The sequence below is a fragment of the Pseudophryne corroboree genome, chromosome 10 (assembly GCF_028390025.1).
Source record: "Pseudophryne corroboree isolate aPseCor3 chromosome 10, aPseCor3.hap2, whole genome shotgun sequence".
Classification (NCBI taxonomy): Eukaryota; Metazoa; Chordata; class Amphibia; order Anura; family Myobatrachidae; genus Pseudophryne; species Pseudophryne corroboree.
Window position 1 is genome coordinate 380,158,436 of NC_086453.1, and position 27,501 is coordinate 380,185,936.

Sequence of the window (27,501 nt, forward strand, 5' to 3'; positions counted from 1 at the left end):
CACAGTGCAAAACTACAGATTTTAATGGTCACATATGCATGACATTCTGGTAATCATTTTTATATTAAAATTACTTAAACCAAACAAAAGGTCCAGAATTCAATCATTCATTCACTTTTAAGGCAACACAAGAAGTACTCTGAAAGGGTGTAATTGTCTCTTCAGATGTAGAATCCAAGCCAGGAGTCCACCCGTATCTCCTACTGCTCTTGCAGACCGTTACACAGAAAAAGAAGGAAGCTTATGGGATAAAGGGGGGTCATTCCGAGTTGTTCGCTCGCTAGCTGTTTTTAGCAGCCGTGCAAACGCTATGCCGCCGCCCTCTGGGAGTGTATTTTAGCTTAGCAGAAGTGCAAACGAAAGGATCGCAGAGCGGAGGCATAATTTTTTTGTGCAGTTTTAGAGTAGCTCAATTCCTACTCAGCGCTTTGCGATCACTTCAGACTGTTCAGTTCCTGTTTTGACGTCACAAACACGCCCTGCGTTCGCCCAGCCACGCCTGCGTTCTTCCTGGCACACCTGCGTTTTTTCGAACACTCCCTGAAAACGGTCAGTTGACACCCAGAAACGCCCTCTTCCTGTCAATCACTCTGCGGCCAGCAGTGCGACTGAAAAGCGTCGCTAGACCCTGTGTGAAACTACATCATTCGTTGTGATAGTAAGTCGCGCATGTGCATTGCGCCGCATGCGCAGAAGTGCTGGTTTTTTTTCCTCATCGCTGCACAGCGAACGAATGCAGCTAGCGATCAACTCGGAATGACCACCAAAGACTGACACTTAAGTATCTATTTTGATAAAGACTTTGGGACGGGAGAATATTTTGATAGCCTCCTCAATCTCCGAGAGTTTCTTCTCCAGTTCTGTGCGTCGGTTCTGGATGCTGAGAGTGTCGGCGCGGATCGGCAGCATCAGTAAGTCCTTAATGAGCTGCGACTGCGTCTGTTTGATCTTATTAAGCGTGTCCTGTCTTTCACGTTCCGGCATTAGAGTGTGTCCAGGGGGCATGGATGGGTCGGGGGTCTGCTTCTTGAGCTCTGCTCTTTCTTTCATCCATTTGTCCTTTAGATCCAGGAGGTACTGGGGGACTTGTCCCTTCTGCTTGGAATCGTAATCTTTCTGCTGCCGTTTCTTCTCTTCCAGGACGTCATTCAGGGTTTCCATGGAACGGGAGCGTCGGATTTGGACCTTCTTAGCGTTTCTTGCATTGTGTGCTACAAAGTCAATACTTGAACCTTGAATCTCCATGGTGTCCCGGGCAGTGGCAGGCCGGCTGGGCACTGGTGACATAGACCTCTTGGGTGGCACGCAGGAACCGCACTTAGAATGTGACTTGAGGAAGGCTGCCTGCACGGTGTTGGGAAGGGTGGGTGGCTCTTGGAGTTTGATTTTGACCCTGGACTCCACATGTTCATATTTAGGGGATTTCTATAGAGCTTTCACCGGTTTAGGAGCCTCCCGTGCCTTGTCCACCTCCTTATCTCGGCACCGTTTCTGGATTTCCCTCATACGGCGCACATTTTCCTTTCCGAAGTCCTTACTTTTTCTTGGAGGAGGGGACTCTGTGTGGAGAGAAATCCCCTCCAGTGTCAGGAGGACACCCACAGTGCCCTTCTGCCCCCTCTGCAAAATGTCCTGGGCGTTGGGGCGGATTCTGGGGGCAGGCTGGGCAGGTCGTGATGTGTAACAAGTTGGATATAACGTGGGGTCTGGTGCCAGAGGGCCAGACAGAAAATCCAGCTTCAGATCAGTGCCCTCCAACCTCCCACGGGCTGATGCCGGACGCCTGTAGTAGTCTGGAAAGAGGGTGGGGTCGGGGGGAATTGGCCCACTTATTTTGGATGCCCCTTCGCACATGTTAGCAGTGTTCAGCACCTCAGCAGTGAGGGGTCCCTTCCTGTCAGTGATGCGCGACGCCTCACTGTGCGCAACACCTCCGCCACAGCTTGCAGGTCACCAACTCTGAAAAGGGTAAAGAAGCAGCTGTGAGTTCCACCACAAGCTCAGTTATCATGGGCCTGCTCTCGCACTATGCTGCCATACTACCGCACTGGGTCATCACAAATAGCTTAGTTTCACTTTTGTTCTTTATGGCGTTTGACAATTGTATACACGTCAGGATGTATATGTATGTTCAGGCATTTTATAGCGTATCTGCTACTTTCCTGTAAACTATACAATGCATGGACAGGGAATAAAGACCTCACAGAGGCCACGGACTTGGAAAGCTGGTAATAACCAAGCAATAAGCATTAATCACACGCCTGAGGCCTGTGCTTAGATATAGATATTGGTCCAGTAGCCTATCATTAATCACACATTTACGGATAGCATGGTGTATGGAAAAATAGTGTCATGTAACTACTAAGATTACAATGACATACGTAATGGGGTGATAGATAGATAGATAGATAGATAGATAGATAGATAGATAGATAGATAGATAGATAGATAGATAGATAGATAGATAGATAGATAGATGTGTTACTGCTGATACTAATGTAACTATGAGGGTACATTCATTAACCCATCAGGTTGTCAGAGCCAATCAGCAGTGGCTGTAACTGATACAATGTAAGCAATAATACACTGCTCAAAAAAATAAAGGGAACACTAAAATAACACATCCTAGATCTGAATGAATTAAATATTCTTATTAAATACTTTGTTCTTTACATTGCTGACTGTGCTAACAACAAAATCACACAAAAATTATCAATGGAAATCAAATTTATTAACCCATGGAGGTCTGGATTTGGAGTCACACTCAAAACTAAAGTGGAAAAACACACTACAGGCTGATCCAACTTTGATGTAATGTCCTTAAAACAAGTCACAATGAGGCTCAGTAATGTGTGTGGCCTCCACGTGCCTGTATGACCTCCCTACAACACCTGGGCATGCTCCTGATGAGGTGGCGGATGGTCTCCTGAGGGATCTCCTCCCAGACCTGGACTAAAGCATCCGCCAACTCCTGGACAGTCTGTGGATGGAGCGAGACATGATGTCCCAGATGTGCTCAATTGGATTCAGGTCTGGGGAATGGGTGGGCCAGTCCATAGCATCAGTGCCTTCGTCTTGCAGGAACTGCTGACACACTCCAGCCACATGAGGTCTAGCATTGTCTTGCATTAGGAGGAACCCAGGGCCAACCGCACCAGCATATGGTCTCACAAGAGGTCTGAGGATCTCATCTCTGTACCTAATGGCAGTCAGGCTACCTCTGGCGAGCACATGGAGGGCTGTGCGGCCCCCCAAAGAAATGCCACCCCACACCATTACTGACCCACTGCCAAACCGGTCATGCTGGAGGATGTTGCAGGCAGCAGAACATTCTCCTTGGTGTCTCCAGACTCTGTCACGTCTGTCACATGTGCTCAATGAGAACCTGCTTTCATCTGTGAAGAGCACAGGGCGCCAGTGGCGAATTTGCCAATCTTGGTGTTCTCTGGCAAATGCCAAACGTCCTGCATGGTGTTGGGCTGTAAGCACAACCCCCACCTGTGGACGTCGGGCCCTCATACCACCCTCATGGAGTCTGTTTCTGATCGTTTGAGTAGACACATGCACATTTGTGGCTTGCTGGAGGTCATTTTGCAGGGCTCTGGCAGTGCTCCTCCTGTTCCTCCTTGCACAAAAGCGGAGGTAGCGGTCCTGCTGCTGGGTTGTTGCCTTCCTACAGCCTCCTCCACGTCTCCTGATGTACTGGCCTGTCTCCTGGTAGCGCCTCCATGCTCTGGACACTACGCTGACAGACACAGCAAACCTTCTTGCCACAGCTCGCATTGATGTGCCATCCTGGATGAGCTGCACTACCTTAGCCACTTGTGTGGGTTGTAGGGAGGTCATACAGGCACGTGGAGGCCACACACACTACTGAGCCTCATTTTGACTTGTTTTAAGGACATTACATCAAAGTTGGATCAGCCTGTAGTGTGTTTTTCCACTTTAATTTTGAGTGTGACTCCAAATCCAGACCTACATGGGTTAATAAATTTGATTTCCATTGATAATTTTTGTGTGATTTTGTTGTCAGCACATTCAACTATGTAAAGAACAAAGTATTTAATAAGAATATTTCATTCATTCAGATCTAGGATGTGTTATTTTAGTGTTCCCTTTATTTTTTTGAGCAGTGTATAATAACTTCTAAACAAGCCTTATTTCTATTGCATTTACAATCCATAGGTTAATGCTGCAGATAATCAGAGACTTTGACAACCCACCGGTTAGTGAATTAACCCCCAATGTGTTCATATGTCGTAGACATCTTTAATGCAGACAGCAGCTAATATCCCACCACATCAAAGCATATCAATGTATATGTGCTTATACAGGAAAAAATATTTATATATGGAAAAGACTGCACTCAGTGAAAGATATCACCAACAAAACAAATGGTGGTGCAAGGTCAAAAAAGGGTTAATACTGACACTCACCTTTCCCAGGTAATGAAAAAAATAAGAATTTACTTACCGATAATTCTATTTCTCGTAGTCCGTAGTGGATGCTGGGAACTCCGTAAGGACCATGGGGATTAGCGGCTCCGCAGGAGACTGGGCACAAAAGTAAAGCTTTAGGACTACCTGGTGTGCACTGGCTCCTCCCCCCATGACCCTCCTCCAAGCCTCAGTTAGGATACTGTGCCCGGACGAGCGTACACAATAAGGAAGGATTTTGAATCCCGGGTAAGACTCATACCAGCCACACCGTACAACCTGTGATCTGAACCCAGTTAACAGCATGATAACAGAGGAGCCTCTGAAAAGATGGCTCACAACAATAATAACCCGATTTTTGTAACAATAACTATGTACAAGTATTGCAGACAATCCGCACTTGGGATGGGCGCCCAGCATCCACTACGGACTACGAGAAATAGAATTATCGGTAAGTAAATTCTTATTTTCTCTGACGTCCTAGTGGATGCTGGGAACTCCGTAAGGACCATGGGGATTATACCAAAGCTCCCAAACGGGCGGGAGAGTGCGGATGACTCTGCAGCACCGAATGAGAGAACTCCAGGTCCTCCTCAGCCAGGGTATCAAATTTGTAGAATTTAGCAAACGTGTTTGCCCCTGACCAAGTAGCTGCTCGGCAAAGTTGTAACGCCGAGACCCCTCGGGCAGCCGCCCAAGATGAGCCCACCTTCCTTGTGGAATGGGCTTTTACAGATTTTGGCTGTGGCAGGCCTGCCACAGAATGTGCAAGCTGAATTGTACTACAAATCCAACTAGCAATAGTCTGCTTAGAAGCAGGAGCACCCAGCTTGTTGGGTGCATACAGGATAACAGCGAGTCAGATTTCCTGACTCCAGCCGTCCTGGAAACATATTTTCAAGGCCCTGACTACGTCCAACAACTTGGAGTCCTCCAAGTCACTAGTAGCCGCAGGTACCACAATAGGTTGGTTCAGATGAAACACTGAAACCACCTTAGGGAGAAAATGAGGACGAGTCCTCAATTCCGCCCTGTCTGAATGGAAGATCAGATAAGGGCTTTTACAGGATAAAGCCCGCCAATTCTGACACGTGCCTGGCCGAGGCCAGGGCCAACAACATGACCACTTTCCATGTGAGATATTTTAACTCCACAGATTCAAGTGGTTCAAACCAATGTGACTTTAGGAACCCCAAAGCTACATTGAGATCCCAAAGTGCCACTGGAGGCACAAAAGGAGGCTGTATATGCAGTACCCCTTTTACAGACGTCTGAACTTCAGGTAGTGAAGCTAGTTCTTTCTGGAAGAAAATTGACAGGGCCGAAATTTGAACCTTAATGGACCCCAATTTTAGGCCCATAGACACTCCTGTTTACAGGAAATGCAGGGATCGACCTAGTTGAAATCCCTCCATCGGGGCCTTACTGGCCTCGCACCACGCAACATATTTTCGCCAAATGCGGTGATAATGCTTTGCGGTTACATCCTTCCTGGCTTGACCAGGGTAGGGATGACTTCATCCGGAATGCCTTTTTCCTTCAGGATCCGGCGTTCAACCGCCCTGCCGTCAAACGCAGCCGCGGTAAGTCTTGGAATAGACAGGGTCCTTGCTGGAGCAGGTCCCTTCTTAGAGGTAGAGGCCACGGGTCCTCCGTGAGCATCTCTTGAAGTTCCGGGTACCAAGTCCTTCTTGGCCAATCCGGAGCCACGAGTATAGTTCTTACTCCCCTCCGTCTTATAATTCTCAGTACTTTTGGTATGAGAGGAAGAGGAGGGAACACATACACTGACTGGTACACCCACGGTGTTACCAGAGCGTCCACAGCTATTGCCTGAGGGTCCCTTGACCTGGCGCAATACCTGTCCAATTTTTTGTTTAGGCGGGACGCCATCATGTCCACCTTTGGTTTTTCCCAATGGTTTACAATCATGTGGAAGACTTCTGGGTGAAGTCCCCACTCTCCCGGGTGGAGGTCGTGCCTGCTGAGGAAGTCTGCTTCCCAGTTGTCCACTCCCGGAATGAACACTGCTGACAGTGCTATCACATGATTTTCCGCCCAGCGAAAAATCCTTGCAGCTTCTGCCATTGCCCTCCTGCTTCTTGTGCCGCCCTGTCTGTTTACGTGGGCGACTGCCGTGATATTGTCCGACTGGATCAGCACCGGCTGACCTTGAAGCAGAGGTCTTGCTTTGCTTAGCGCATTGTAAATGGCCCTTAGCTCCAAAATATTTATGTGAAGTGATGTCTCCAGGCTTGACCACAAGCCCTGGAAATTTCTTCCCTGTGTGACTGCTCCCCAGCCTCTCAGGCTGGCATCCGTGGTCACCAGGACCCAGTCCTGAATGCCGAATCTGCGGCCCTCTAGAAGATGAGCACTCTGCAACCACCACAGGAGAGACACCCTTGTCTTTGGTGACAGGGTTACCCGCTGATGCATCTGAAGATGCGATCCGGACCATTTGTCCAGCAGGTCCCACTGGAAAGTTCTTGCGTGGAATCTGCCGAATGGAATTGCTTCGTAGGAAGCCACCATTTTTCCCAGGACCATTGTGCACTGATGCACTGACACTTGGCCTGGTTTTAGGAGGTTTCTGACTAGTTCGGATAACTCCCTGGCTTTCTCCTCCGGGAGAAAACACCTTTTTCCGGACTGTGTCCAGGATCATCCCTAGGAATAGAAGGCGTGTCGTCGGGATCAGCTGCGATTTTGGAATATTGAGAATCCAACCGTGCTGCCGCAGCACTATCTGAGATAGTGCTACCCCGACTTCCAACTGTTCCCTGGATCTTGCCCTTATCAGGAGATCGTCCAAGTAAGGGATAACTAAAACTCCCTTCTTTCGAAGGAGTATCATCATTTCGGCCATTACCTTGGTAAAGACCCGGGGTGCCGTGGACAATCCAAACGGCAGCGTCTGAAACTGATAGTGACAGTTCTGTACCACAAACCTGAGGTACCCTTGGAGAAGGGTAAATTGGGACATGTAGGTAAGCATCTTTGATGTCCAGAGAGACCATATAGTCCCCTTCTTCCAGGTTTGCAATCACTGCTCTGAGTGACTCCATCTTGAATTTGAACCTTTGTATGTAAGTGTTCAAGGATTTTAGATTTAAAATTGGTCTCACCGAGCCGTCCGGCTTCGGTACCACAAATAGTGTGGAATAGTACCCCTTTCCCTGTTGCAGGAGGGGTACCTTGATTTTCACCTGCTGGGAAGACAGCCTGTGAATGGCTTGCAATACTGTCTCCCTGTCTGAGGGAGACGTCGGTAAAGCAGACTTTATGAAACGGCGAGGGGGAGACGTCTCGAATTTCTTGAGACGGGCCCCCACCGTGCTGCAGCCTTTTTCCTCTCCCTCTGCCACGGGGCAGAAATGAGGCGCCTTTTGCCCGCTTGTCCTTATGGGGCCGAAAGGACTGCGCCTGATAATACGGCGTCTTCTTAGGTTGAGAAGCTACCTGGGGTAAAAATGTGGATTTTCCAGTGGCCGCCAGGTCTGTTAGACCTACCCCAAATAACTCCTCCCTTTTATAAGGCGATACTTCCATATGCCTTTTGGAATCATCATCACCTGACCACTGTCTTGTCCATAACCCTCTTTTGGCAGAGATGGACAGCGCACTTACTCTTGATGCCAGTCGGCAAATGAAAGGATTTGCCCTTATATTCATTAACCCTCGATGTGATGGCCTCTTAGACGTCTGGAGTGTAAACTTTTAACCACAAGGTACATGCACAACACAAGCAGTAAAAATTCACACTGTTTATTATGAAGTTAACAAAAGTATATATGACAATGCATATGGGTGTAACTGACATGTCGTTACACTCCCATTGGTTCGTTAATAGTTACCAGGCAGAACAGAAAAGGCGGATGTCCATATATGGGTTTTCTACAAGTTTCTCAAACATTTAACAAAGTTTTTGTAACACAGTATATTTGGGTAGAAAGAACAAGTTTCATCTGGTATGGAACTGACCTTGGATGCCAGACCCACACAGGCCTGGTATCTGTATGAGAGACAAAGGCACCTAGCACAGGGCAGCACGCATCCATGCAAACACATAAGAGTTCATATAGCATGTTTTAACCCTTCACTAGGGAAATAGAAATATTCACTTTTACACTGTAACCACCACAAGGAAACTGATCATATAAAAAGTAATATGTACCAAGACAGAAGAGGTAACCCTTCAATCCCCTCTTAGAATCATGATTATTATATGACATGATTCTTGAGTGAGGCTCCTTTCTTGTTCCTCCAGTTCTTGAGATATTGGACATAATCGTCGGGTCCCTCACTATCAGAGGAGGTGACAGGACTGGTGGTTATATCATAGTACATCAGGGCCTTATCAATGCCTTTGGAGGTAAGTTTCTTTCCACAGGGAATTACACAATAAACTATAATGCCTACAAGAATTAAAGTTACAAGTATGAATATGCTTATTTGCACAAGAGCCTGTTTCCAATTTTCAAACCACCCAAAATATTGGCTCCATGGGTTATCAATACCTGAATTTTTCTTAAGTTCTATGGATAAGGTTTCTAACTTGTTTATGGCTAAAGTAACCTTACCATTGGGACCAGTGTTGTCAGGAATATATGTACAACAGCCTTCCACCTTACTAATGTAAACACATGTACCGCCTTTTTCTGCTAGAATCATGTCAAGGGCCATTCTATTTTGAAATGTCATTTGGGAAGTGGCTTCTAGCTGTTCAGCTATACCTTTAAGAGCATCTTTGGTATCATTAACAAATCTTTGTTGATTATAATATATATAATTAATCCAGGCTACGTTTTTATTTACAGTTACTATAGGAAATAATGACTCAAAACCCGCAGCCACCTCATCTCTAGCTTTGAACTCATTTGGAACACCTCTTGGGACCCCTATAGCATCAATGTATACGTGGGGGTCAAAGCTACCTCCTGGGAGTGCTCTTTTCTTTCGATTAGCAGGAGTATTAGAGGGAGGAGTGGGGTCATCGGTGATCATTAAAAAGGCTGAAAAAACAATTTTCCTGTTCTAGGGGTATATTAAGGGGCACTGTACCTAGGTGGGGCCTAGATTTGCCACAGACATAACAGTTGCTTTTATTGTGTTTGTTAGCACTATACTTCATCCATTCCAACCAAAAATTAATGTCAGGGAAACCAGTTTCAATAGCTAGGGTGTCTTCAAAGGTAGGGTTAGTAATAGCCACCATATCTTTAGAAGTGGCAATATGGGGCTTTAAAGGTTTGTTTTGGGGATATTTGCTATATCTATTTTTTGCAAATGATGGGCCATATTTCCAATCTGCTCCTGTATTCCACCCCACAGCTTCCCAGGAATTACAATTAGATCCATAATATCTAATGTCATAGTACCATTCGTCAGTAACACAAATATATACTGTCTCAGACATTCCTGATTTCCTTTTCTGCTGTATGAAATGTTTGTTGTCAGCAAGTTTAGGGAACATGAAATAATCAAGGATGTATGTGGCTACGTGTGTATTGGAGGAATTGTACCACAAGGTGGGGACCCCATCTGTTTGTGTGATGTCGACTTCACATATTGTGAGGTGAATGAGGGCCAGTAGGGCTATCGAGATAGTCCCCAGGATAGAGATAGGGGGCAGGTTCTTCATCTTCTTCTGTTCTTCTTTCTTCGCTAGGTGGGAGGTCAGGGCTGTCTGCCCCGGTTCGTACCTCACTGGAATCACTTGCTTCCCTCTCTAGGTCTGGTCTAGGAACCTTTTTTACTCGGGATGCATGGATCCAGGTAGGACTTTCCTCTGTCAGGACTGCTGTTCGGGTAACTGCTACGACCTCTGTCTCTGGACCATAGGTGAAGTCTCCTGGGCTCTTGTTCCTGGGGAGCACCTTCACCACGACTCTGTCTCCGACTTTAAAGGGGTGTGTAGGTTCCTGTGGATTCAAAGGGTTTTTACAAACAACCTCATGTTCAATTTCATTCAGTTTTGTTATCAGGGACCTGACATACTCTTCTCTGATGAGTTCTAGATCTCCTTCCTGTATTACTAGTGGTTTCTTAGCCCAGGGTGTAGGAAAAGGGTCTACCCATTAGTATTTCAAAGGGTGAGTATCCTAGAGTTTTCTGTGGGGTATTCAAGATGCTGGTGTTTAGCTTTATTAGGGTTGTTCCTGAGGCAAGTGATGCATCTGCTAACATACTGGTCCACAAGTGATTTGGCATTAGTAACATAAAAATCATTGGTTAGTAGGAGGAGCGTTGTGGCTTCACCACGGTGACCAACACCACGGCACTGGGCAACGAGCAAAGGGGCACTGGACTGGGGTATACAGGGTTTCCCCTCTTTGCAGATTAATCCTGATTTAGGATTTTTTCTGCAGAATTGGGTAAGTTCAGTCGGAGAGATCAGTATTAGTCGCAGCAGCTTGAAGTTGAGTGAGCAGATGGACGTTGTCAAGGGAGGAACATGCTCTAGTGAGTGCAATGAGTTCTGCAGCTTGCGCGGACTGATAAGGTATTGGTAGGGTTTCCAACACAGTGTCAGGGAGGGTGACAATGGCATAGCCAGCCTGGTATGCATTGTCATTGGGCCTACTACAGGAGCCGTCAACAAAAACTATGTCTGCGCCTGGTATGGGAACGGGAGACATGTCAAGTCTGGGAGAAGTTTCAGCTTCAATGGAAGCAGCACAGTCATGTAGGTCGGGTGGTTCATCCTCGGGACCTTTCAAGCCTAAAAGGGCATTGAGAATGGGTGCAGGGCCAGAAGAACTAGCAGTGTACTTAATGGTAAGGGTAGGGTTACTAAAAAGGAGTACTTCATATCCACTAAGGCGTTGTGCTGACATGTACTGTGTGTGTAAGCCTTTAAGTATTGCCAGGACATCATGTGTGGTGTGGAGTACTGTGATGTGGCCTAAAGTGAGGGTAGTGGCCATTTCTGCAACCATTGCACAGGCTGCCAAAGCCCTGAGGCAGGCAGGCATACCTTGCACAGACACTGGCATGACTTTGGAAAAAAAATGCACGGGGCGCAACTTCCCTCCATGAAACTGTGTGAGCACCCCCGCCATGGTTTTACAATTGTCCCTTGCATATAGATGGAAAGGTAGTACATAATTGGGGAGGCCAAGTGCCGGACTTTTTATCAACATACATTTTAAACTTTCATATGCAGTTAACATTTCTTGTGACCATTGTACAGTTTTAGGTTTGTCCTTCAGTGTGGCTTGTCTCAAAATGTTATCATAATAAGAGCAATCAGATATCCACTGTCTGCAGTAATTTACCATACCCAGGAAGGACAGTAGTTCCCTCTGGGTAGTTGGGGTGACCAGGCCCAATACAGACTGTATGCGTTGTGGACTGACTTTCCTCTCTCCCTGAGTGAGCACAAAACCTAAGTAATCAACATGCTTTTTACACCATTGCATTTTTATTTTGGACACCTTGTGTCCACATTCACAAAGCCAGTTTAGTAATGAAACACCATCCTCTCGGCAGGCCTCCTCAGTTTTACTACAGAGCAGCAGATCATCTGCATACTGTAGCAGGACTGAACCATGGTGAGGTTGCCAGGGCCTCAATGTGGCCTGGAGACAACAGGTGCGTCAATAATCTGCACCAGGTAAGTTGTTTACCCTCAAAAGAAAAGGCAAAAAGTAATTGTGTCTGTGAATCTACAGGCATGCTGAAAAAAGGCATTCTTCAAATCAATTACAGAGAAGAACGCAGCATCTGCAGGGATTGCAGAAATGAGTGAGTTTACATCTGGGACAATTAACTGATTGATCGCTCTGAGATCCTGTACAAATCTTATACTGCCATCAGCTTTGGCAACAGGGTTCACAGGAGTACAGTATGGTGATACAATATGTCTGAGAATACCCTGTTGTAAGAATTGCTGTATCATGGGGCGGAGACCTTCTATCTTTTCTGGTGAGAGGGGATACTGCATAGGTCAGAACACAAAACACTGGTTGTTGCACCGCTGTCCACTAAAAAGGGAATTTTACTTCCATTTATAATAAGTGGCAGCAGAGGTGAATCTTTACTATGACGGGAGAGTTGAATAAAGGCTGGGATACCCTCCTCCGGGCCCCGTCAGTGCGCGGGGTCTTTGGAATCTTCCCTGACTGCGGGGCCGGCTCTGTCTGTCAAAGCGTCCGGAGGTCTGATAGGCATGAGTGGGTGGGGAAATGAGTAAGCTTTCTGAGTTAAGCAAAGGTAAGCCAGCGTCATCTGTCCAGCAGTCCTTAAACCTTTTCCAAAACGCAGTAACAGACTATGAAGGTTTCTGTTTACAAGCCACAGCGACAGGCAAAAAAACACAGGCAAAGGAGCACGGGTTTTAAAGACCTCCTTCATATGTGTATAGCTGCGTCCTTTGCAAGCTTTGCGCAAATAAGATATACAGCCATCGAGGGTAATAGTGGGCTTGGGACAGTGTTTTACTATTATCTAAACTCTGGGTTATTGGTGCTAGGGATAGAGCTAGTGGACGCACCCTCCAGCAGTGAAGTTGGAGGCGATCCCATCTAGTGTGAAAGGGTTACTGCTGCCAAGAGATTTGTGTCTCTGAGCGCAGGATACATTGGAATGCAAAGGGGGGAGGCGAGAGGGATTTTCAAAGATTTACAGTTCTCTGCAGCTTCGCTTCTGTGCTATTGGGAACTGACATTTTTTCTTAAATCTCCATATAGAAAGGGTAATTACTGCCTTCCCGTAGGAATGGGTCCTGTCCTGCTTTCTCTGTCCATCCCGCTAAATTATCCACCCATGGGTTAACTAAGTAATACTCTGAGGTAGAGTTGCGGGCGACATACATCTTGCATGTCTCACCAGGGAGGGGCGGGGAATATGCAGGTTTTTTTACTCTGACTAGAGCCCATTGTCAGACAGTAATATAAATCAACAGTACAACTTTAAAGGAAAATATCTAAAATTTACAACTCTACTATACATGCATCAGCTAACCAGTTAATTAGTCATTGACAATATCACAATATTATCTGTATAGTGAGAACATGAAATCTTTTGACGCGTACGATACTTACATTCGTACAAGATGTCAGAAAAATACAGCGTTTTAAACAGGAAGCAAGAAAAGTGTTTGAGTAAAGATATCTGGCAGACGAAAACTTACCAGCCGTCTGGACCAAATATAAGAACTTATCTCACTACAAACATACAAGAATATAGACGATCAAATCGAGGTATTCTCTACGTTACGTATAGACTCCCAGGTCTATTTTTTTTTTTTTAAGTATCCCAGATACTGACGTCTTTGGAGAATTGCGCTTGGACCCCGGGTCCTTTCTCAGACGTATCTTTAAGTCCCAGACATTAAAGATTCTATGGTATCCCTGATACCTGTTTTATGCTTTTACATAAAACTTCGTAATATTAAGTCCCGGACTTAAATATTACCTTGTCACGTGTTCCCGGAACACTGACACGGATTCAGCTTCAGTGTATGACCGCAATCCTGTATGGCAAAGACAGACAATAAATTCTCTATCTTACCATTCAGGGACGATCACTGAATTCCGGACATAGCCCCCAGCTGAAAGGATTTGCCCTTATATTCATTAACCCTCGATGTGATGGCCTCTTAGACGTCTGGAGTGTAAACTTTTAACCACAAGGTACATGCACAACACAAGCAGTAAAAATTCACACTGTTTATTATGAAGTTAACAAAAGTATATATGACAATGCATATGGGTGTAACTGACATGTCGTTACACTCCCATTGGTTCGTTAATAGTTACCAGGCAAAACAGAAAAGGCGGATGTCCATATATGGGTTTTCTACAAGTTTCTCAAACATTTAACAAAGTTTTTGTAACACAGTATATTTGGGTAGAAAGAACAAGTTTCATCTGGTATGGAACTGACCTTGGATGCCAGACCCACACAGGCCTGGTATCTGTATGAGAGACAAAGGCACCTAGCACAGGGCAGCACGCATCCATGCAAACACATAAGAGTTCATATAGCATGTTTTAACCCTTCACTAGGGAAATAGAAATATTCACTTTTACACTGTAACCACCACAAGGAAACTGATCATATAAAAAGTAATATGTACCAAGACAGAAGAGGTAACCCTTCAGCAAATATCCCTCTGTGCATCACGCATATATAGAAATGCATCTTTTAAATGCTCTATAGTTAGTAATATACTGTCCCTATCTAGGGTATCAATATTGTCAGTCAGGGAATCCGACCAAGCCACCCCAGCACTGCACATCCAGGCTGAGGCGATTGCTGGTCGCAGTATCACACCCGTGTGAGTGTATATACATTTTAGGATATTTTACTGCTTTCTGTCCGCAGGTTCCTTAAGGGCGCCGTATCCGGGGACGGTAGTGCCACCTGTTTAGACAAGCGTGTGAGCGCTTTATTCACCCTAAGGGGTGTTTCCCAACGTGCCCTATCCTCTGGCGGGAAGGGGTATGATGCTAATAACTTTTTAGGAATTAACAGTTTTTATCGGGGGAAACCCACGCATCATCACACACTTCATTTAATTCCTCAGATGCAGGAAAAACTACAGGCAGTTTTTTCTCACCCAACCTAATACCCTTTTTAGTGGTACTGGTATTATCAGAAATGTGTAAAAACATTTTCCATAGCCTCAATCATGTAACGTGTGGCCCTACTGGAAGTCACATTCGTCTCTTAATCGTCGACACTGGAGTCCGTATCCGTGTCGGCGTCTGGATCTGCCATCTGCGGTAACGGGCGTTTTAGAGCCCCAGATGGCTTTTGAGACACCTGGACAGGCACAGGCTGAGTCGCCGGCTGTCTCATGTCATCAATCTTTTGTAAAGAGCTGACACTGTCACATAATTCCTTCCATAAGCTCATCCACTCAGGTGTCGACTCCCTAGGGGGTGACATCTCTGTTACAGGCAATTGCTCCGCCTCCACCTCATTTTCCTCCTCATACATGTCGACACAACGTACCGACACACAGCACACACACAGGGAATGCTCTGATAGAGGACAGGACCCCACTAGCCCTTTGGGGAGACAGGGGGAGAGTATGCCAGCACACACCAGAGCGCTATATATATATATATACAGGGATAACCTTATATAAGTGTTTTTCCCCTTATAGCTGCTGTATTGTTATACTGCGCCTAATTAGTGCCCCCCTCTCTTTTTTAACCCCTTTCTGTAGTGTAGTAACTGCAGGGGAGAGCCAGGGAGCTTCCCTCCAACGGAGCTGTGAGAGAAAATGGTGCCAGTGTGCTGAGGAGATAGGCTCCGCCCCCTTCTCGGCGGCCTTTTCTCCCGTTTTTCTGTGGAATCTGGCAGGGGTTAAAATTCATCCATATAGCCCTGGGGGCTATATGTGATGTATTTTCGCCAGCCAAGGTGTTTTTATTGCTGCTCAGGGCGCCCCCCCCTAGCGCCCTGCACCCTCAGTGACCGAAGTGTGAAGTGTGCTGAGGAGCAATGGCGCACAGCTGCAGTGCTGTGCGCTACCTTGGTGAAGACAGGATGTCTTCTGCCGCCGATTTTTCCGGACCTCTTCTTGCTTCTGGCTCTGTAAGGGGGCCGGCGGCGCGGCTCTGGGACCGAGCTCCGAGGCTGGGCCTGTGTTCGGTCCCTCTGGAGCTAATGGTGTCCAGTAGCCTAAGAAGCCCAATCCACTCTGCACGCAGGTGAGTTCGCTTCTTCTCCCCTTAGTCCCTCGATGCAGTGAGCCTGTTGCCAGCAGGTCTCACTGAAAATAAAAAACCTAAAACTAAACTTTCACTAAGAAGCTCAGGAGAGCCCCTAGTGTGCACCCTTCTCGGCCGGGCACAAAAATCTAACTGGGGCATGGAGGAGGGTCATGGGGGGAGGAGCCAGTGCACACCAGGTAGTCCTAAAGCTTTACTTTTGTGCCCAGTCTCCTGCGGAGCCGCTAATCCCCATGGTCCTTACGGAGTTCCCAGCATCCACTAGGACGTCAGAGAAAAAGAGTATACTGCAGCTCCCCCATCACTAGTGGCAGAGGCCCTGCAGCTCCCCCACCACTAGTGGCAGAGGCCCCCGCAGCTCCCCCGCCACTAGTGGCAGAGGCCCCCGCAGCTCCCCCACCATCGGTGGTAGAGGCCCCGCAGCAAACATTTAAAGGTTTGAAGCATGGATATCCTTACCTAGCATATTCCAATAGATGAAATAAATGGAACAACGCAGCTACAGCCTGTACAAATACCTTACAATACACAGTGCAAAACTACAGATTTTAATGGTCACATATGCATGACATTCTGGTAATCATTTTTATATTAAAATTACTTAAACCAAACAAAAGGTCCAGAATTCAATCATTCATTCACTTTTAAGGCAACACAAGAAGTACTCTGAAAGGGTGTAATTGTCTCTTCAGATGTAGAATCCAAGCCAGGAGTCCACCCGTATCTCCTACTGCTCTTGCAGACCGTTACACAGAAAAAGAAGGAAGCTTATGGGATAAAGGGGGGTCATTCCGAGTTGTTCGCTCGCTAGCTGTTTTTAGCAGCCGTGCAAACGCTATGCCGCCGCCCTCTGGGAGTGTATTTTAGCTTAGCAGAAGTGCAAACGAAAGGATCGCAGAGCGGCGGCATAATTTTTTTGTGCAGTTTTAGAGTAGCTCAATTCCTACTCAGCGCTTTGCGATGACTTCAGACTGTTCAGTTCCTGTTTTGACGTCACAAACACGCCCTGCGTTCGCCCAGCCACGCCTGCGTTCTTCCTGGCACACCTGCGTTTTTTCGAACACTCCCTGAAAACGGTCAGTTGACACCCAGAAACGCCCTCTTCCTGTCAATCACTCTGCGGCCAGCAGTGCGACTGAAAAGCGTCGCTAGACCCTGTGTGAAACTACATCATTCGTTGTGATAGTAAGTCGCGCATGCGCATTGCGCCGCATGCGCAGAAGTGCTGGGTTTTTTTCCTCATCGCTGCACAGCGAACGAATGCAGCTAGCGATCAACTCGGAATGACCACCAAAGACTGACACTTAAGTATCTATTTTGATAAAGACTTTGGGACGGGAGAATATTTTGATAGCCTCCTCAATCTCCGAGAGTTTCTTCTCCAGTTCTGTGCGTCGGTTCTGGATGCTGAGAGTGTCGGCGCGGATCGGCAGCATCAGTAAGTCCTTAATGAGCTGCGACTGCGTCTGTTTGATCTTATTAAGCGTGTCCTGTCTTTCACGTTCTGGCATTAGAGTGTGTCCAGGTGGCATGGATGGGTCGGGGGTCTGCTTCTTGAGCTCTGCTCTTTCTTTCATCCATTTGTCCTTTAGATCCAGGAGGTACTGGGGGACTTGTCCCTTCTGCTTGGAATCGTAATCTTTCTGCTGCCGTTTCTTCTCTTCCAGGAGGTCATTCAGGGTTTCCATGGAACGGGAGCGTCGGATTTGGACCTTCTTAGCGTTTCTTGCATTGTGTGCTACAAAGTCAATACTTGAACCTTGAATCTCCATGGTGTCCCGGGCAGTGGCAGGCCGGCTGGGCACTGGTGACATAGACCTCTTGGGTGGCACGCAGGAACCGCACTTAGAATGTGACTTGAGGAAGGCTGTCTGCACGGTGTTGGGAAGGGTGGGTGGCTCTTGGAGTTTGATTTTGACCCTGGACTCCACATGTTCATATTTAGGGGATTTCCATAGAGCTTTCACCGGTTTAGGAGCCTCCCGTGCCTTGTCCACCTCCTTATCTCGGCACCGTTTCTGGATTTCCCTCATACGGCGCACATTTTCCTTTCCGAAGTCCTTACTTTTTCTTGGAGGAGGGGACTCTGTGTGGAGAGAAATCCCCTCCAGTGTCAGGAGGACACCCACAGTGCCCTTCTGCCCCCTCTGCAAAATGTCCTGGGCGTTGGGGCGGATTCTGGGGGCAGGCTGGGCAGGTCGTGATGTGTAACAAGTTGGATATAACGTGGGGTCTGGTGCCAGAGGGCCAGACAGAAAATCCAGCTTCAGATCAGTGCCCTCCAACCTCCCACGGGCTGATGCCGGACGCCTGTAGTAGTCTGGAAAGAGGGTGGGGTCGGGGGGAATTGGCCCACTTATTTTGGATGCCCCTTCGCACATGTTAGCGGTGTTCAGCACCTCAGCAGTGAGGGGTCCCTTCCTGTCAGTGATGCGCGACGCCTCACTGTGCGCAACACCTCCGCCACAGCTTGCAGGTCACCATCTCTGAAAAGGGTAAAGAAGCAGCTGTGAGTTCCACCACAAGCTCAGTTATCATGGGCCTGCTCTCGCACTATGCTGCCATACTACCGCACTGGGTCATCACAAATGGTTCTGGTATGAATGGTCGACCATGTTATGGTCGACAGTCATTAGGTTGACCACTATTGGTCGACATTGACATGGTCGACATGGACACATGGTCGAGACATGAAAATGGTTGACACATGAAAAGGTCGACATGAGTTTAACTTTTTTTGGTGTCGTTTTTTGCGTAAAGTTACTGGGAACCCCAATTAGTGCACCGTGTCCGCTCGCCATGCTTCGGGCATGGTGCCTTCGCTCCGCTACCACTTCGCTCGGTACAGTTTACCGTTCCAATCGTAGTCCACGTGGATCGTAAAGTATGGAAAAGTTCCCCAAAAGAAAAAAAAAATCATGTCGACCTTTTCATGTGTCGACCATTTTCATGTGTCGACCATGTGTCCATGTCAATGTCGACCAATAGTGGTCGACCTAATGACTGTCGACCATAACATGGTCGACCATGTGAACGGATACCATCACAAATAGCTTAGTTTCACTTTTGTTCTTTATGGCGTTTGACAGTTGTATACACGTCAGGATGTATATGTATGGCCGGGCATTTTATAGCGTATCTGCTACTTTCCTGTAAACTATACAGTGCATGAACAGGGAATAAAGACCAGACAGAGGCCATGGGTTTGGAAAGCTGGTAATAACCAAACAATAAACATTAATCACACTCCAGAGGCCTGTGCTTAGATATAGATATGGGCCCTCATTCCGAGTTGATCGCTCGTTGCAGTTTTCGCAGAGTAGCTATCAGGCTAAAAATCGGCAGTTCTGCACATGCGTATAGGCCGCAGTGCACATGCGCCAAGTACTTTCACACAAAACTTTGCAGTTTTACACAGGGCTGAGCGACGCTTTTCAGTCGCTCTGCTGATCGGTGAGTGATTGACATGAATGGGGCGTTTCTGGGAGGTAACTGACCGTTTTCCGGGAGTGTGCTAAAAAACGCAGGCGTGTCAGCAGATAACGCAGGCGTGCCTGGAGAAACGGGGGAGTGGCTGGCCGAACGCAGGGCGTGTTTGTGACGTCAAAACAGGAACTAAACTGTCTGCAGTGATCGCTAGCTAGGAGTAAGTTTCGAGCTACTCAGAAACGGCATGAAAATGTTTAGTAGCCGCTTTGCAATCCTTTCATTCGGACTTCTGCTAAGATACACTCCCAGTGGGAGGCGGCATAGCGTTTGCACGACTGCTAAAAGCAGCTAGCGAGCGATCAACTCGGAATGAGGGCCATTGTTCCAGTAGCCTAACATTAATCGCACATTTCCCTATAGCGTGGTGTGTGGAAAAAATAAGATTTTACTCACCGGTAAATCTATTTCTCGTAGTCCGTAGTGGATGCTGGGACTCCGTAAGGACCATGGGGAATAGCGGCTCCGCAGGAGACTGGGCACAACTAAAGAAAGCTTTAGGACTACCTGGTGTGCACTGGCTCCTCCCACTATGACCCTCCTCCAGACCTCAGTTAGGATACTGTGCCCGGAAGAGCCGACACAATAAGGAAGGATTTTGAATCCCGGGTAAGACTCATACCAGCCACACCAATCACACCGTATAACTCGTGATACTATACCCAGTTAACAGTATGAAATATAACTGAGCCTCTCAACAGATGGCTCAACAATAACCCTTTAGTTAGGCAATAACTATAAACAAGTATTGCAGACAATCCGCACTTGGGATGGGCGCCCAGCATCCACTACGGACTACGAGAAATAGATTTACCGGTGAGTAAAATCTTATTTTCTCTGACGTCCTAAGTGGATGCTGGGACTCCGTAAGGACCATGGGGATTATACCAAAGCTCCCAAACGGGCAGGAGAGTGCGGATGACTCTGCAGCACCGAATGAGCAAACTCTAGGTCCTCCTCAGCCAGGGTATCAAACTTGTAGACTCTTACAAAAATGTTTTAACCCGACCAAGTAACAGCTCGGCAAAGTTGTAAAGCCGAGACCCCTCGGGCAGCCGCCCAAGAAGAGCCCACTTTCCTCGTGGAATGGGCTTTTACAGATTTAGGGTGCGGCAGTCCAGCCGCAGAATGTGCAAGTTGAATCGTGCTACAGATCCAGCGAGCAATAGTCTGCTTAGAAGCAGGAGCACCCAGCTTGTTGGGTGCATACAGGAGAAATAGCAAGTCAGTTTTCCTGACTCCAGCCGTCCTGGAAACATATACTTTTCAGGGCCCTGACTACGTCCAGTAACTTGGAATCCTCCAAGTCCCAAGTAGCCGCAGGCACCACAATAGGTTGGTTCACATGAAAAACTGATACCACCTTAGGAAGGAATTGGGAACGAGTCCTCAATTCCGCCTTATCCATATAAAATACAGATAAGGGCTATAGTATGACAAAGCCGCCAATTCTGATACACGCCTGGCCGACGCCAAGGCCCACAGCTTGACCACTTTCCACGTGAGGTATTATAGCTCCACGGATTTAAGTGGCTCAACCCAATGCGACTTCAGGAAATCCAACACCACGTTGAGATCCCACGGTGCCACTGGAGGCACAAACGGGGGCTGACTATGCAGCACTCCCTTAACAAAAGTCCGAACTTCAGGCAGTGAAGCCAGTTCTATTTTGGAAGAAAATCGATAGAGCCGAAATCTGGACCTTAATGGAACCCAATTTTAGGCCCATAGTCACCTCTGACTGTAGGAAGTGCAGAAATCGACCTAGCTGAAATTTCTCCTTTGGGACCTTCCTGGCCTCACAGCACGCAACATATTTCCGCCATATGCGGTGATAATGGTTTGCGTTCACTTCTTTCCTAGCTTTAAATAGCGTAGGGATAACTTCCTCCGGAATGCCCTTTTCCTTCAGGATCCGGCGTTCAACCGCCATGCCGTCAAACGCAGCCGCGGTACGTCTTGGAACAGACAGGCCCCCTGCTGCAGCAGGTCCTGTCTGAGCGGCAGAGGCCATGGGTCCTCTGAGATAATTTCTTGGAGTTCTGCTTACCAAGCTCTTCTTGGCCAACCCGGAACAATGAGTATAGTTCTTACTCCTCTCCTTTTTATTCCCATTACCCTGGGTAAGAGAGGCAGAGAAGGGAACACATACACCGACTGGTACACCCACGGTGTTACCAGAGCGTCCACAGCTATCGCCTGAGGGTCCCTTGACCTGGCGCAATATCTTTGTAGCTTTTTGTTGAGGCGGGACGCCATCATGTCCACCTGTGGCCTTTCCCAACGGTGTACAATCATTTGGAAGACTTCTGGATGAAGTCCCCACTCTCCCGGGTGGAGGTCGTGTCTTCTGAGAAAGTCTGCTTCTCAGTTGTCCACTCCGGGAATGAACACTGCTGACCGTGCTAACACATGATTTTCGCCCATCGGAGAATCCTTGTGGCTTCTGCCATCGCCATCCTGCTTCTTGTGCCGCCCTGTCGGTTTACATGAGCGACCGCCGTGATGTTGTCTGACTGGATCAGCACCGGCCGGTGTTGAAGCAGGGGTCTAGCCTGACTTAGGGCATTGTAAATGGCCCTTAGTTCCAGAATATTTATGTGTAGGGAAGTCTCCTGACTTTTCCATAGCCTTGGAAGTTTCTTCCCTGTGTGACTGCCCCCCAGCCTCAAAGGCTGGCATCCGTGGTCACCAGGACCCAGTCCTGTATGCCGAATCTGCGGCCCCCTAGAAGATGAGCACTCTGCAGCCACCACAACAGCGACACCCTGGCCCTTGGAGACAGGGTTATCCGCCGATGCATCTGAAGATGCGACCCGGACCACTTGTCCAACAGATCCCACTGGAAAATCCTTGCATGGGACCTGGCGAATGGAATTTCTTCGTAAGAAGCTACCATCTTTCCCAGGGCTTGCGTGCATTGATGCACCGACACCTGTATTTGTATTAGGAGGTCTCTGTCTAGAGACGACAACTCCTTGGACTTCTCCTCCGGGAGAAACCCTTTTTATCCTGTTCTGTGTCCAGAACCATACCCAGGAACAGTAGACGCGTCGTAGGAACCAGCTGCGACTTTGGAATATTCAGAATCCAGCCGTGCTGTTGTAGCACTTCCCGAGATAGTGCTACTCCGACGAACAACTGCTCCCTGGACCTCGCCTTTATAAGGAGATCGTCCAAGTACGGGATAATTATTTCGGCCATTACCTTGGTAAATACCTCGGTGCCGGGGACAGACCAACGGCAACGTCTGGAATTGGTAATGACAATCCTGTACCACAATTTTGAGGTACTCCTGGTGAAGAGGGTAAATAGGGACATGCAGGTAAGCATCCTTGATGTCCAGTGATACCATGAAATTCTCCAGGCTTGCAATAATCGCCCTGAGCGATTCCATTTTGAACTTGAACCTTCGTATATAAGTGTTCAATGCTTTCAATTTTAGAATGGGTCTCACCGAACCGTCTGGTTTCGGTACCACAACATTTTGGAATAGTAACCCCGGCCTTGTTGAAGGAGGGGTACCTTGATTTCACCTGCTGGAAGTACAGCTTGTGAATTGCCGCCAGTACTACCTTTCTCCGAGGGCAGCAGGCAAGGCTGATGTGAGGTAACGGCGAGGGGGAGTCGCCTCGAACTCCAGCCTGTATCCCTGTGATACTATTTGCAGAACCTAGGGATCCACCTGTGGGCAAGCCCACTGGTCCCTGAAGTTCCCGAGACGCGCCCCTACCGCACCTGTCTCCACCTGTGGAGCCCCAGCGTCATGCGGTGGACTCAGAGGAAGCGGGGGAAGATTTTTGATCCTGGGAACTGGCTGCTGGTGCAGCTTTTTCCTTCTTCCCTTGTCTCTGTGCAGAAAGGAAGCGCCTTTGACCCGCTTGCTTTTCTGAAGCCGAAAGGACTGTACCTGAAAATACGGTGCTTTCTTAGGCTGTGAGGAAACCTGAGGTAAAAAAATTTCTTCCCAGCTGTTGCTGTGGATACGAGGTCCCAGAGACCATCCCCAAACAATTCCTCACCCTTATAAGGCAGAATCTCCATGTGCCTTTTACAGGCAGCATCACCTGTCCACTGCCGGGTTTCTAATACCCTCCTGGCAGAATGGACATTGCATTAATTCTGGATGCCAGCCGGCAAATATCCCTTTGTGCATCCTTCATATATAAGACGACGTCTTTAATATGCTCTATGTTAGCAAAATATTATCCCTGTCTAGGGTATTAATATTATCTGACAGGGTATCAGACCACGCTGCAGCAGCACTATTTATGCTGAGGCAATTGCAGGTCTCAGTATAGAACCTGAGTGTGTATATACAGACTTCAGGATAGCCTCCTGCTTTTTATCAGCAGGCTCCTTCAAGGTGGCCGTATCCTAAGACGGCAGTGCCACCTTTTTTGACAAACGTGTGAGCGCCTTATCCACCCTAGGGGATATCTCCCAACGTGACCTATCCTCTGGCGGGAAAGGGTACGCCATCAGTAACTTTTTAGAAATAACCAGTTTCTTATCGTGGGAACCCACGCTTCTTTACACACTTCATTCACTCATCTGATGGGGGAACAAAACACTGGCTGCTTTTTCTCCCCAAAAATAAAACCCCTTTTATGTGGTACTTGGGTTCATGTCAGAAATGTGTAACACATTTTTCATTGCCGAGATCATGTAACGGATGTTCCTAGTGGATTGTGTATATATCTCAACCTCGTCGACACTGGAGTCAGACTCCGTGTCGACATCTGTGTCTGCCATCTGAGGTAACGGGCGTTTTTTTGAGCCCCTGATGGCCTTTGAGACGCCTGGGCAGGCGCGGGCTGAGAAGCCGGCTGTCCCACAGCTGTTACGTCATTCAGCCTTTTATGTAAGGAGTTGACATTGTCGGTTAATACCTTCCACCTATCCATCCACTCTGGTGTCGGCCCCACAGGGGGCGACATCTTATTTATCGGCCTCTGCTCCGCCTCCACGTAACCTTCCTCATCCAACATGTCGACACAGCCGTACCGACACACCGCACACACACAGGGAATGCTCTGACTGAGGACAGGACCCACAAAGTCCTTTGGGGAGACAGAGAGAGAGTATGCCAGCACACACCAGAGCGCTATATAATGCAGGGATTAACACTATAACTGAGTGATTTTTTCCCAATAGCTGCTTGTATACATATATTGTGCCTAAATTTAGTGCCTCCCCTCTCTTTTTAACCCTTTGAGCCTGAAAACTACAGGAGAGAGCCTGGGGAGCTGTCTTCCAGCTGCACTGTGAAGAAAAAATGGCGCCAGTGTGCTGAGGGAGATAGCCCCGCCCCTTTTTCGGCGGACTTTTCTCCCGCTTTTTTATGGATTCTGGCAGGGGTAATTTATCACATATATAGCCCTGGCACTATATATTGTGATGATTTGCCAGCCAAGGTGTCTTATATTGCCCTCAGGGCGCCCCCCCCAGCGCCCTGCACCCATCAGTGACCGGAGTGTGAGGTGTGCATGAGGAGCAATGGCGCACAGCTGCAGTGCTGTGCGCTACCTTGTTGAAGACAGAAGTCTTCTGCCGCCGATTTTCCGGAACACTTCTTGCTTCTGGCTCTGTAAGGGGGCCGGCGGCGCGGCTCCGGGAACGAACACCAAGGTCGGGTCCTGCGGTCGATCCCTCTGGAGCTAATGGTGTCCAGTAGCCTAAGAAGCCCAAACTACCACCTGTTAGGTAGGTTCGCTTCTTCTCCCCTTAGTCCCTCGCTGCAGTGAGTCTGTTGCCAGCAGGTCTCACTGTAAAATAAAAAACCTAAATATACTTTCTTTCTAGGAGCTCAGGAGAGCCCCTAGTGTGCATCCAGCTCAGCCGGGCACAAGAATCTAACTGAGGTCTGGAGGAGGGTCATATTGGGAGGAGCCAGTGCACACCAGGTAGTCCTAAAGCTTTCTTTAGTTGTGCCCAGTCTCCTGCGGAGCCGCTATTCCCCATGGTCCTTACGGAGTCCCAGCATCCACTTAGGACGTCAGAGAAATATAGTGTCATGTAACTACTAAGATTACAATGACATACGTAATGGGGTGGGATAGAGATAGATAGATAGATAGATAGATAGATAGATAGATAGATAGATAGATAGATAGGTATCAGCAGTAATCTATCTATCTAAGAGGGTGCATTCACTAACCCATCAGATTGCCAGAGCCAATCAGCAGCGGCTGTAACTGATACACTGTAAGTGATAATATAATAATTGCTAAACAAGCCTTATTTCTATTGCATTTACAATCCATAGGTTAATGCTGCAGATGATCACTGACTTTGACAACCCACCAGTTAGTGAATTAACCCCCAATGTGTTCATATCTCGTAGACATATTTAATGCAGACAACAGATAATATGCCACCACATCAAAGCATATCAATGTATATGAGCTTATACAGGAAAAGTCCCATATCCAGCTATCTATAAGTATATACCGTATATACTCGAGTATAAGCAGACTTTTTCAGCACTTTTTTTTGTGCTGAAAAAGCCCCCTCGGCTTACACTCGAGTCAGTGCAGGGAAGGAGTGGGGACACGGAGAGCAGTCAGTGCAGTGTGAAGGAGGGACACTGAAGTCACAGCGCGTGCCTCTCCTGTGTCCCTCCTGCGTCTCCGGTGGGTCTATTAAAGGAAGTACCCGTTCGTGAGCTCTGATTGGCTCACGAACCGACACTTCATTTAACAGACCCGCCGGAGACGCAGGAGGGACACAGGAGAGGCGTGCGCTGTGCCCCTCCTTCACAAGACAGCGCAGGAGCGGCGGAAGGTAAGTAACTGGCACTGGGGGAGCATATTTGGCACTTGGGGGGGGGCGCATATCTGGCACTATGAGGGGGTATATCTGGCACTGTGGGGGCATATCTGGCACTGAGGGCTGTGTACGGCTAGAGCTGCATTTCCCACCCTAGGCTTATACTCGAGTCAATAAGTTTTCCCAGGTTTTTGTGGTAAAATTAGGTGCCTCGGGCTTATATTCGGGTCGACTTATACTCGAGTATATACGGTAAATGGAAAAGATAGCACTCAGTGAAAGATATAACCAACAAAACCAATGTTGGTGCAAGGTCAAAAAAGGGTTAATACTGACACTCACCTTTCCCAGGTAATGAAAAAAAAGAGTGTACCAGCACTCACTTTTACAGATGAAAATAAGATTATTTATTCTTCATAAAAATTCCATTGCATGTAGACCGCAGCTCCCCCGCCACCAGTGGCAGAGGCCCCGCAGCTCCCACGCCACCGGTGGCAGAGGCCCCGCAGCTCCCACGCCACCGGTGGCAGAGGCCCCGCAGCTCCCTCGCCACCGGTGGCAGAGGCCCCGCAGCTCCCACGCCACCGATGGCAGAGAGGGAGCAGTGGGGGAATAACAGCACCGATGGCACCACTGATGATCAGCCCTTTGACGGCCATCCATACCGCCTTCTAGGGGTTACCCATCATCAGGCCAATGTCGGCTGCACACAGCAAAAGCCGGCAATGTCGGCTCTACCTTATACCGCCAGCACCTCACCCAGGGGTTATGGGGGAGATGCATAAGCAGTGTAGGGTTGAGTATTTAATATTTGCCCATAGCAACCAGTCAGCTGATATCCATTCTATAATGCTTGATAAATGATACATCAAAGCTGGCCGGTTGCTATGGGCAACTCCTCCACTCTGTACCCTGCTTGATATATTCCCCACCTATAGGTCCGTCTGCTGCGGCTTCTCTCCCACTCCCCTGAGGGTGGGACGTGTACTCACCAGAGTGGGCCCAGCATCCCGTCCCGCGGCAGGGCTACAGATGAGCGAGCCCGGTGCTATCGCGATGTCAGCGGCATTGGTAACTAGGCGAAGCAGCGGCTGCAGCACGGAGCGGATGCGATCGGG

The 27,501-nt window shown here is 48.0% G+C and overlaps 2 protein-coding genes across 2 annotated transcripts; both read right to left on the bottom strand.

Moving 5' to 3' along the window:
• Positions 1–27,462, bottom strand: LOC134966803 (enkurin domain-containing protein 1-like). The gene is made up of 2 exons (XM_063943823.1): positions 27,376–27,462; positions 1–1,959 (listed from the first exon to the last, which is right to left on the bottom strand). Exon 2 carries the CDS (start codon positions 1,285–1,287, stop codon positions 778–780), a length of 510 nt encoding a protein of 169 aa, XP_063799893.1. The 5' UTR covers positions 1,288–1,959; positions 27,376–27,462; the 3' UTR covers positions 1–777.
• Positions 16,654–27,465, bottom strand: LOC134966801 (enkurin domain-containing protein 1-like). The gene is made up of 2 exons (XM_063943822.1): positions 27,376–27,465; positions 16,654–18,612 (listed from the first exon to the last, which is right to left on the bottom strand). The coding sequence occupies exon 2, from the start codon at positions 18,505–18,507 to the stop codon at positions 17,431–17,433; it is 1,077 nt and encodes a 358-aa protein (XP_063799892.1). The 5' UTR covers positions 18,508–18,612; positions 27,376–27,465; the 3' UTR covers positions 16,654–17,430.
• Between the last annotated feature and the right edge of the window lie 36 nt (positions 27,466–27,501).